Genomic DNA, 12698 nt, shown 5'->3' on the forward strand with positions numbered 1-12698 from the left:
CCAAAGAGTAAAATGCAACACAGATGGAAAACAGGGAGGACCGCATTGAAAGATGCTTCTGGGTCAGGACTGTGCCGCTTCCCCGGTCCAACAGCACCATCTCCTGGGTGCCTCAGTCGCTCGCCCGGCTGCCGGCAGCTCAGCCCAGAGCATCTCCCCGGGAAGACCCTCCACAGCTTTCCTCTGCCATCAACGTGTTTAGTTTATTTGCTTTCCTTTCAGACGCTATCAATATTCTTGCCATTGTTTCCTTTCGCATCCTATTGCTTGTCTCTCATGAAGTATCACAGATGGATGAGTAAACAAATTAAATACTGAAGAATACTAGAATCTGTATATTTTAATTCAGCAGTACAATGCATTCTTGAATACCAGCCCTAAATCTACTCTTTTCCTGAGCTGTGAAGGTTTAAATATGTATCCGGCCTTCATGGAGCACATCCTCTTTGAAGTAATCAAAAAGTGCTGCTTCTCACAACATACCTATCTTTTCTTCAGGGAAAAAAATATTACTTGAAGAGCTGTTTAGAATTTAGACAAGTGAAATTATGGAAAAGAGTAGAAATGGTAGATTTCATAGTATTACCATTCAATGGGGAAATCCCATCTAACAAGTAGTATTTCAAAGATACTCCTTGTAGTGTGTATTTGAAAGTTCTAAAATGCTTGTTTAGATACACCCTGTAAAAGCATGTGGTTTTCACTCACTTGATCACAGGTTTAAGACTAAAGGCTCCAAAACTTTATTCTCTCTGTAGCTATTATCATACAAGTAACAAATAACTTCTGTATTTCAGTTTTCATTAGTCTACAAAGTGAAGATTTGTTTCACTGTTTTGAGGCTATATTGTACATAAAATCCTTCACACTTTGAAGGCTGTGCTTATAGAAGCCAAAAAAGTTTAAGTCAATAATTTTTTTTTTTAATTCAATACTCCAAAGGCCCTTTTAACTTAATTTACTGTTAAATGCCTGGCAAAATTTTACAGAAGCTCACCTTTAAAAGATTCTAAGTAGGTCCCTCATTAAAGTTTTAAGTTAGGAGGGACAATATGTAACTATAAATACAGACATACATGCCTGCACCTGGGCAGGAACAGTCTTGTGGTTTTTCATATAAAACTGTTGCAACAGTGAAAAGAAAAAAGTAATTTTCCCTGTTGTTTGCTAAATTAACTGCTTTTAGTGGCAAAGTTGTTTCAAAATTCTTATTGAACTTGGCCTTTGGAGTCTTCTTAGGTAATTATAAACCATAACCACCTGCACCTTAAAGAGTTTTGTTTCTTCTTGAAAGGGGAGTACAAGCCAGCAGCCTGCTCTTCTGGCAGCATTTCTATAGTCCAATTAAGATGTAATCCTCAAAATTGGGAAGATGCAAATGCTTGTTGATTACATACAGAACTGTGCAGTCATCTCAGTTACACTCTATGACTACCATGGATTTCATGGAATACCATGGTGTTTTGAACTAAAACCCTTTGCTCCTGACCTACTCCCTTACTTCCAGAAAAACAAGGCGTAACCAGAAGCTGAATGATTGGAAAAAAAAATGTTGAAAATAAAACCTGAATCCACTTAGCCATTTTAGTCCTGTTTTTTGTGTAAATAAAACCTGCTTTCCCTGGGAGATTCCAGGAAAGGCCTCAAGTAGTTAAATCACTGAGGCCATGATCAGGTCACAACACTACTTTGACAGAGCTATTAAATGAAAAAAGCAGCATCCCAAAGAAAAAGCCCAAACCAGATAATGAACCACAGCCCTTTACAGAGCAGTGTGTTCATCTCAACTCTTTCAGCCAAAAAGCAAGCTTGACCTACCACCCAGTACCATTAACAATCCAAACCCTTTCCATGCTCTTTACCTTTCCTTTCTGTCTTTCCACCTTTGCTCACAGATTCCTTAACTTACAGATGACATGCATCTTGTAACTAATGAGTGTTTTTTTCTTCCACAGTCCTGTAATATGGATATTGAACAACCTGTGTAAGAAGATCTGGTTTCTGCAGAAGGGACGTGCAAATCAGATTAGACAGGAATTTATTGATCAGGCTGCCAGCTCTGCTTTTTAATATTGCCCTTCTTAGATGCAGGCACTGCCAGGGTCTTACTGGGATTCTTAGTGACAGCTCAGGAGAGATTTTCTTTGGTACAATTCTTCGATTTCATGTTCTCAAGCTTGGTTGTTTTCCATGCACTTTGCTGGTATTGACAGACTCCCAGAAAACTCCTGCCAAAGATTTCTAGCCTACTTTTTAAAGAGAACCAGAGAACTCAGTGAGAACATGAAAATAAGCCTACATGCTTGTCAGACCTAAAATAAAGGCACTTAAGTATTTCAGGGCATTTAGATGGTAAAAAGTTATTTTTTTTCAGAGCAGACAAGCAATGAAGAATATTGACTATGTCCAAACACTTGGTAGCAAAAGTAAGGCAAGTCATTAGGGCTGAGAAACACACTTGTCATGTAACCCGTTAATACGCCCTGAGCTGTTAACAGGAAAACAACTTTTGTGGTAATTGATTTTAATGCTCCCAACACAAAATTAGCAGCACAATAGCAAGTGTTTGCAACCTGCTTCCTTCTGCTCCTCACCAGGACCAGTTCAAGAAGACCAAAGAAACCTTATATCCCACTTTGGTAAAGGTTTAAGACAGTAGATCAGTTTTGGAATATGAACAATCTCATTTCCCTAAATCAAAGCACCTTGTTTCATACCAAAGAGGTATGAAATGCTAGCAAATAGAAAAGATTATCTTAATGTATGATCTGGTGGATAGGTTGGTCCACTCAGTTCAGCCTTTTAGCACAGCAGCAACACCAAGGGCATCCTCAGAATAAAATGTAAATAATTACAGTAATGGTTTCCAGTTTGGCAAACACTCATACTACAACCTTACAATAGAATAACAAGCCCACATAAGTTTACATGCATTCACAAGTATCTCACTGTAAGCTCTCAGCAGGGCAATCCAACCAAGATGGATCCAGCAGCATCTCACCAGAGAAGCAGGCAGCCAGAATTCCTGCCTGGCACAACACACAAGAACACAAAGAGCAGGGATGGGACTGGCAGCTCCACACACCCAACCTTGATCCATAGAAGCCCTGCAAATGGCAGTGCTCCTGCACAGCCCTGCCACCTACCCTATCCTTACCACAGCAGACCCAGCTTGAGACCAAGCGGTTTTGCGTCTCTCTTCACCAAAGATGGCAAGGGCAGGTCCCCATTTTTGCTCTTGGCTGTCCTCAGCAACTTCAGGCGGCCTGCCCAAGGCATGCTCTTGACCACTGTTACCTCTTCAGTCTTCACTCTATGGCAGAGGAACCCAGGAAGAACAAGCAGCTGTAGCAGCTCCCCCATCCCCTCCCTCACCTCCTGTGACAAGCTGCTCCTCCTGGGGATAAAAAAAGTCACCTTTTCTTCTGCAGAACCTCTCACATCCCCCTGACCAAGGATTCCTCATGGATCCTTCCAGCTGGCACCAGGCCCCCAGTATTAGCTCAGCACACTCACTGGTAGTTACCCTATACAACAGTATGGGGTGTCTACCAGTGCCCATGCCTGAGAGCATGAGAAAAGCAGGTGTAAATCTCTCCTCAAGAGGGGCATGTTTTTTTTCCTAAAAAAAAAAAAAAAAAAAAAAAAAAAATCAGTTTATCTGTAGCATCCCTTTGGGATTGGAAGCATATGTGCCCTTTTGCCTCTAGTTTGAGGGACAGTAGAAGATAATGAGCAGAGTGCACAATACTGCCCATCTTCTAAAACGATCCCCTAGAACTAGTTTCTTGGGGAAAACACTGTCAACAACAATAGAAAGCTCTTTGTGAGCATCTGAAGCTTACAATTCAAGATGGTAATTTTTTTATTGCAGCTGGTTTAACATGATTATTTTCATAAATGTAGAACAACTGCTCATGCACATATTGGCTGGAAATGTACGGCTTGCACAGGAACGCAGGCAGAAGTCCTAATTTCATTCCCCACTGTGGCTTTGTCATGAAATCACTGTTGATTTACTTGCTCAATAATATTTTCCAGTCAGGTAGAGATTGATATAAACACTACAATGTATGTTATGCAAAGGTTTAATCAAGTAATTAAAATCCAAAGAGGGGAAGAAAGTAGAAAAAGCAGAAAAACTTCCATGTTTTTTCAAAGCAGGAACTCATGCTGGGAGAAAAAATTTGCTGCATAAAGACTACCTGACAATGCTGAAGTTCCCTTTATGTTAAATTGCTGGCAGATATTACTGAAAAATATTCAGCTTGTGCAGAAAACTAGAGAGCTATGAAACAGCAAATTTGGGGGATTCTTTTTTTAATAGATTTATTTAGTAGTCAGACTAAGAGTTAACTATTGAAGCAGAAAATAATTAAATTTTCTTCATTACCTTTTTGTTTAGTGGGTACACTCAATAGGTCAATGCAATAGCCAAAGACTTTTGAAATTTACTTCTCTTTCTAAACATTGTTTTACATTCAGAATGGCAAAAACTACTTGTGATTAGCCATAAAAAAGTTCATTTAATCTGAATTCAAATGCTTAGAACAAACCTTCATTGATACCTTAAGCTCTGCATGATGTGATGTGGCACATGAACAGAAAAAATCTTGCACTCACACCTCTGTGCCTTACAGGCACAAGTGACTGCCCCAAGTGGAACTTCCTCCTACACAGTGGTCATACAGTGACCTCCACAGACCTGCTGTGGGGACCAAGTGAGTACACACAACACACACACTGTATCTAATCCTGCTGACCCTGACTGCATTACAACTATGCAGTAAGCTTACTGTTACCAGTTTGGCAAATGCTGTGCAGAATGTTCCAGTATAGTTTCTCCGCTGCTTGCTCAAGTGGGCAGGAGAGATTTAGAACCAGAACTTGCATCAAATCTCTCCTGTCTACAGGTTTCAGTCCTGTTCTCGTCTTTCACTGACCATTTATAATTTCTTCTTTCTCCAGAACACATTCTATATCCCATGCAGTGGAAAACATCTCAGGCTTCAAATTAAAAGTAGCATCAGTTTCATTAGACATTTAAAATAAAGAGCAACTACTGTAGACAATCAACATAAAACACAGTTTATTTCCAACCATTTGCCTAATTCACATGCAGACTGGTTTGTATTAATGACACTGCATTTAAACATAGCTTTGTTAGCTTTTAACCTTAGTAGTATTGCTATAGAGCTCAAGCTACACTGGTTAATATAATTTGTTTTCATTTGGAGAAATGTGTTTAGGTAGGTACTGAACACTTCAGAGACTTTCTACAAAGAAGTATTTATCCATTCTGTAACCTTTCTGCTGCACTCATCTTACCCACATGAACATTTAATCTGTAAATCCCATGTTTGAAGACTATATTCTCCTGAGCACATCAGTCAGGAGAAAACACTTGGAAACACAACAAATATAAAAAGATAACAAGGAAATAATACAAGATTACAGAAATAACTGAAGTATTCTCCTGTACTATTTCAAGCTAGAATACTGAAGCCTTAAATAATTCCCACATTTTAGCACTGACACAGAACTGCCATACACAAAGTATATAAGCATGAGGAAAAGCTGTTTTGCAAGAGGTAGAAAAGGTTTTATAAAATATTTAGGCACAATTCTTCGCAGTTTTAAAAGCCATCAGAAAGTTACAAAGTAATAATGACCACTATACATGTATTTGTACAAGTTCTGTTTATTTTCACCCTTCAGAATGAAAGTTTATTTCATGCACTCTCATGTATCTTTTTTCTCCTATATTGTTGGAAAACTGTTTTTCTCCTATATTGTATGCGACTACACAGGTTTTACAGGCTCTCAGGAAGTCTTATCACCAGAAGTTAAACAGAAAAACAGATGCACTATTACTTAATACTTTTTCAAGAGAAGCAAGGGAATGCAAATGCTGTTTGTCTAGGTTCATGTATCAAAGAACAGAGAATCACACATAAAATCCATAAAAATATTACCAGTTATTTTGGTTTACTCCCACCTCAATGAAGAAGAGAGCTTTTAGAAGTGAACTTTTTTAAAACACAAATTTTCACAAACATTTGCTTTACAGTGCAGTGGTTATACTCAAATTTTCACAATACCCATAAATCAAAATACCAAGATCACTACATTTACCATGAGCTAAGAGACATTCACTTAGTGTCAGTTCAAACAGACGCTTTCCTTGACCTAAAGTATGTAAGGCTTTATGGGCAACAAGTTCTTATCAATTTGCTTTATTCCTGTCTCAGCTTTTTTTTTTTTTTTTTTTTTGCTCATTTTACTTTTTCTCTTGGTCTTTTTCTGCATCCAGAAGCGCTGAACGGATTCCTAGTTTCTTCAGCTCTTCTACAAGATCTCCATTCTGATGCATCTGGAGGAGTATATCACAGCCACCAACAAATTCACCATTGAGGTACACTTGTGGGATGGTAGGCCAGTTGGAGTAGTTTTTTATTCCTGAATAAGAAAAAAAAAATTATTAGAGGTTTCCCCTCTTTCCTAATAGAATGGTATTTTAAAAGGAATACATTGCTTCTACCTGACTCTACCACTGGTATTCCAATTTCTTTCCCATAAATGCAAAAAGATATATGTGTAACAGGAGCACTATCAGAAAAAAAAACCTGTGTTAGAGTTAGGTTTGTTTCTCACCCCAACTCAAAGATGTGGACTGAAAGATACAGAGTCAGCTCCTATACTGACTTCAAGCAGGAACTGGAAAAACACCACAACTCTTTTTACTCCCAACAAGAAAACATGACTCTTTCAATCAATTACAGAAATGAGAAGTATTGAAAAATACTGAGAACTGTTTACTTTCTGTTATATTTCCCAGAGGGACTTTAAAATATTTTATGCTCTTACTGAACTCATACAGTTACATTTATTCCTGCAATTTCAACTGCAAGATACATTTGCCCCTGTAGAGGCCTTATGAATTTCAAATTGCTTTATCTTTCAGTGCCAGACCTTACAGCACATGGGAGGGGCACAAAGGCTGAAATCTCTTTAAAAGTGCTCATTTAACAAAACACAGCTCAAGTCACAATTATGAAGTACAGAATTAAAGTTTAAAACTATACTTCACAGAAGGCAAATGTAAGACCACCCAAAAATACAAACTGATCAGCTGATACACACTGAAACCAGCTTGCACTTAGACATCACAAGAAATTACACAAGGATCTTTGTATCTAATTTGCCACTTTTTAAATGACCCTTCACACAAAGCCATTATTTCTGTAGCAGAGGAACTAGCTAAAACCTACTGCCGCCTATTTTTATAACACAACCACAAGCATTTGAGTAGATGACAAGTTTTAATTTCAATATTTTTATGTATTTTCAACATGCAGTGCCTGGAATTTTTCCAACAAAAGCATGAAAGCCCATATAGCAAACTTAAGCCTATAGAGACACCTTTTCAGAACATCAGAGCCCACTCACCTTGGAAGCCAACCCCCTACCAACAAACAGTAAACCTGAATACCTGATAGCATAAAATAACTTGTTTTCTCCTTAGAAAACATTTTAGTCTCTGGAGACTAAAAAGGCAAAACCCAAAATACTCAAGGTAAAAAAATTACCATGTGAGGAAATTATGCTTGCTTTATTGGAACTTAAACCACTTTCTTTTTTAATAAATATGTATAAGTGGGAAAATATACAGTGGGATTGTTACTTTTATGTATAAAAGATGCAATATAGCTAATAATTCCCCTTAGCAAAATATAACATGCTTTAAAAATCCACTAAAATAACAGCAACTTAGAAAAAAAGATTGTTTTGACTAAGTGTTCCTAACCATCACATATGTCAGCTAAGAGATTTTATTCTGACTTCAGATTTTGTGCATGGACAACCAATGTTTTGTAAGCCCAAAACAGGAAGTTTAGCATATAAATCAAGGCCAAAGGGAACCCATACCATCTTACCTCCATTATCATGACTTGTAATTTCTTCCTTAGTTTGCAGAACTTTTAAGCTTTGACGTCAACTTGCACTTAGCAATACTTTTCTTAAATGCTCTTTGGCCTTTGAGTACTCCAAACTGCTTAAACTGCCCTAAATATCTTTTAACCCACCAACGTTTCAATGAAAAACTGTGTTATTAAGACATGCCTAAGGATGACCCTGGTCAAAGAGCCACTGCAGATATGAAATAAGGCTCATTTTCCTAAGATACTGCAATGCTAAACATGAACTGAGAACCAAGGGCTCTGCATAATAAACCTTCTGCTAATGAGCATTCCAAGGTAATATTTACACCAATAATTCTTTCACAGAAATATTTTCTTCAAGGACCCAACTGCACACACATACAAGCACTGATAGTACTCTCAAGGACCTATCCAGCTTCAGATAAAAGTAAAAATACCATCAAACTCATTTGCTCTGTGTGCTGCATTTCACGTGCCAGACAAGCTGCTTTAAATGCCTCAGTGCTGAGGCTCTCCCAGGTCACAAACCCAACATTCCCTCCACTGGGGCACCCAAGCCTCAGCCCAGGGCAGCAGCTACTGACACTGCTGCAGTGGTGTTACCGCAAGTTAGCCTGGGCCGCGCTTGCTGCACTCGGGTGCACGTTTGTGATGATTCTTTTGGACATCCCCAAGGATCTCCATCCCCCTCTCTGCAGACTGGCTCCTTGCTGTACTTCAGAGGCTACAGCTGCTGCTCTGGACCACTGTTTACTGTGGAAAAACACACTCCACAGGTCAGGGCTGCAGTTTGACAGCTCTGGTAGCACATTTAATGTAACTGTGAAACCAGGATCAGTGCAAAGAGCTACTGAAACGGGTACCCAGCACACTCCCACCCCTCTCCCCAGCTCCAATTACCAATCCTCAGCCTCTCTTGGCAGCATTAGCACTAATGAAGGATGGGCCACATCAAAGAACTGAATCAAGCAACACTCATTCCTGCTCCACCATACTTGCTCCAGAAAAGCAACACATTTTCATGGATATCACAGAATCATTAAGGCTGGAAAAGACCTCTAAGATCATCAAATCCAACTGTTAACTCCACAATATCATTTACCAGTAAACCATACCCCCAAGTGTCATATCCACATGCCTTTGAAACACTTCCAGGGATGGAGATTCCAGCACTTCCCCATGCAGCCTATTCCAAAGCCTGAGTACCATTACCACTGATACAAGCTTTTCTGAGGGAAGGCTAGCCAAGGGTGGGAGAAAGGATCAAGAATAACTGCTAGCAGCAGATAATGTAGACACAGCAATGAAAATAATCTGAGGATGAACTACCCCAACAGTTTAAACCACCAATTTTCTAGTATGTAATCCCAAACATCTCTGCCTCAGTGACTAGAACCAGTCTAACACTGTCCATCAACTGAGAGCCAACTTAGCGAAACCTGAATTGCCATGGAGCCCAAGAGAGTGCCAAGGTCTTTTAGACCAGCTTTGATAAGGAAGGATTTGTGTCAGGGAAATGTATCTTCAGCTCAAGTTCAGATAGATCACATGAAGTACCAATAACTGTAGTTTCACAGATCTGAGTTTTAAGGTAAAGATGCAAGCAGGGGAGTTGTTTTACCTTTACAGCTTGCCATATTTTAGCACAGTGTATGTTTCACCAGGTGAAATATAACTAGCTAAAAATAAGGTGTTTCAACAGATAGAAACAGGCAAGAAACCAACAAGCAATTCAGACATGCCTGAATTACCCTTTCTCCAACAGCCCGCCCCTACTACAAATGTAGAAGCACACATACATTCAAACACTGAAGTTAGGTTCAGGTGAACACAAAGCTGGTGGCCAGCTCTCATACAGTGATCTCCTTGCAGATCACTCTTTCGCTGGTGTACTTCATACTTCCACAGCTAAAGGTTCCACACTCCCTCCCTAGTCCCCAAGCAGTGCAGATTAGGTTCACAGAGAGAGCCTAGGAAAGGCTCACATGCTGCATATCTAAATGTTTGGCACTCGAGGCCAGATCCTGGCCTTCAGGCAGTCACTGCTGAAATACAGTTGGCAACTTAGACAATTACAACTTTGAGCAGCCCTGTCCTCTCCTCCCCGTGTCAGAGATTGCCACGCACAGAAGCAGGCACATCCTGGCATTTTAGGGTGCAGTAGGTAATACAGTTGAAACAATACAAGAATTCTGCTGTGGCTGTGTCATTCTCCAACTCTTCAAAGCTCCGTTCTTTATGCTGGCTCTAGCACTCAGCTCACTGTACAAACTGCTGCTTCAACTTGCAGGCCCAGTGATCCAGTGAATAAAATGAGCTGGCTCTCTGCACAGTTGGACAGGTGCCAAAGCTGGTACATGGAAAGGGCCAGAGCAACTCCTTTAAGCACCTGAGAACCAGCAGGATATTGTGCAAGGATACACTCCGTAACTGCATTCTATGTAGCTTAGATACTGGAGGGCTTGATCAAGACTAATTTCAATTTAAAGCTCTGGTAGCTAGGAGGCCAATAACCTCTCTCATTACCTAGCAGAAGCCTGAGTTCATGTGGAGGAAAAATTTAATTTACATCGAAAGAAAATACTATCTATTCACATGGTCAAGTGCTCAGAGACTATAACTTATAAAGGCACTGCCCAATCAGAAGCTCATGAAAGCCCCCTCAACCAAAAGTGAAATTCTGATGGTCTGATTTTGGGGTTTTGTTTCCTCCTTTTTAGTTTATGAGTGGTGAGAAGAGATAAAAGTTTCTTCTAGTAAACTGTACAATTAATAAATTCAGATATGTAAACAAAGTTTAGAAAATTACCATGATTTGTTCACTTGCAAAGGCAGAGGAAGATTTACTTGAACATAATCAACCTTCATTAACAAAAGATGTCCTTACACAGAAATTCCAGTATCTAAGCTTTTATACCATGCCAGCTATTATAGTTGTGAATTGAAAAGCAAACAAGGACTGGAAGATCAGCCTTTTAGCTAAGAGCTAAAGAAAAACTGAGTCAGATTACACCAAAAACAAAGGCGAACAAAGTCACCTGATACATGCCAGCATGTGGCTTTACAGCACATTTTAGTGTATTGTGGGCAAGAACTGTTAATGCCACACACATACAAGACTAATTACTTGACTATGTACTTGCAAGTGGTTTTTTTGTTTTAAAACTTTCTCAAATAACCACATAAAACCTCAACAATCAGCTATGCTCATTGAAGAGAGAAAGATGAAAAGCATTACCAGAACAGATTACTAGCTTTCCACAACTGGAAAAAAAAAAACTTTTATAGAATAACTACTACCACTTGTGCAGTAATGGTGAAACTATTACTAAGTATTTGTTGTGCAAATGATTAGCATAAATTTGTACTTTATTAAGAGAATCCCAGCAGGCAATACCAGCTGGGAATCAAGTAGTACAAGTCCAAGTCATACATGAAATTTCACCATACTGTTCACAAGGAAGACAAAACCTGATAATGAAGTATTTCAGGGGTCTTTAATGCAGCTCTCTATCTCTGAACCAGGCAAGGCAGTGTGGCACAAAGAGCCCGATCTCAAATCATCACCCTGCACATAACAACTGCACCCTGCTGATAACTGAGACCTCTTGAACACGAGGAGGGTCACAAAAACCAAACCAGGGAGTTTGGGCAGCAACCTCAATGGCACATCTCTGTGATACACTTCTGGTTCTAACACCCAAACAGAATTACAAAATTAATTAAGATAGAAAAAAACCTCTGAGATCATCGAGTCCAACCCATGACTGAATACGATCTTGTCAACTAGACCATAGCACTATGTGCCAAGTCCAGTCTTTCCTTAAACTCCTCCAGTTTCGGTGACTCCAACGCCTCCCTGGGCAGCCCATCCCAATGCCTAATGACCCTTTTTGTGAAGAAATTCCTTAGTATCCAACCTAAAGCTCCTCTGGCATAACTTACAACTGTCCTCTCGTCATGTCGCTTGTCGCCTGGGAGAAGAGGCCGATCCCCACCTGGCTACAGCCTCCGTTCGTGCAGTTGTGGAGAGTAATAAGGCCGCCCGTACCACCACGGCACTCCTCCGGGTTAAACACCGCCAAACTCCCTCAGCCGCTCCTCACAGGACACGGGCTGCAGACCCTTCCCCAGCTCCACTGCCCTTCTCCCCACGATGCTGACCTCGTTAAAAGATAACAGAGCCCTAGCCAGCCCACCCAACAAAGCAAGAAGAGGCAAGTTACAGGTGGGACAAGCGGGCAGGGGCCGCTCCCACAGTGCCCGAGGTCAGGGGCGTTAAGACAAGCCCGACCTCCCGGCAGCTCCCGAGGGCCCTTCCCACAGGGGAACCGGCCCCGGCTCTGCTCCCCACCGGGAGCCGGCTTGGGCTGCACAGGCCCCAGGGAGGCGGCACCCAGAGGTGACCCCGGCGCTGACCTTGGCGGAGGTCGGGGTCCTGCAGCACGTCGTGGGCGCGGTAATCCTCCACGCCATGCAGCCGCAGGATCTGCACCACGGCGTTGCTGAAGCCGCAGAGCGGCTGCGCCGGGCTGCCCTTCATGAACACCACCACCGGGTGCTCCCGCACCAGCCGCTCCACCGCCTCCCGCGACCCCGAGCCGCCGCCGCTCTCAGCCCCGCCGCCGTCCCCGGCCGCCTGGCTGAGCGGGCGCCCGGCCCGGCCCCGCAGAGCGGCGGCGGCTCCGATCCGCCACGCCGCCCGCACCGCCGCTCTCATCGCCCCGCCGCCGGCACCGCCGCACCGCGCCCGCA

The 12698-nt window shown here is 41.5% G+C and overlaps 1 protein-coding gene across 1 annotated transcript; it reads right to left on the minus strand.

Annotated features, from left to right (window-relative positions):
- Positions 1–5067: 5067 nt before the first annotated feature.
- On the minus strand, positions 5068–12678 carry GLRX5 (glutaredoxin 5). Its single transcript, XM_053980654.1, has 2 exons — positions 12363–12678; positions 5068–6459 (listed from the first exon to the last, which is right to left on the minus strand). The coding sequence occupies exons 1-2, from the start codon at positions 12661–12663 to the stop codon at positions 6281–6283; spliced, it is 480 nt and encodes a 159-aa protein (XP_053836629.1). The 5' UTR covers positions 12664–12678; the 3' UTR covers positions 5068–6280.
- Positions 12679–12698: the final 20 nt, after the last annotated feature.

The sequence above is a fragment of the Vidua macroura genome, chromosome 6 (assembly GCF_024509145.1).
Source record: "Vidua macroura isolate BioBank_ID:100142 chromosome 6, ASM2450914v1, whole genome shotgun sequence".
NCBI lineage: Eukaryota > Metazoa > Chordata > Aves > Passeriformes > Viduidae > Vidua > Vidua macroura.

Excerpts from the sequence above, each read along its gene's own strand:
- GLRX5 (XM_053980654.1), bottom strand. The coding sequence starts at position 12,663 with ATGAGAGCGGCGGTGCGGGCGGCGTGGCGGATCGGAGCCGCCGCCGCT. Across the intron at positions 6,460-12,362 it reads GGACCCCGACCTCCGCCAAG|GAATAAAAAACTACTCCAAC; the intron begins GTCAGCGCCGGG and ends TTTCTTATTCAG.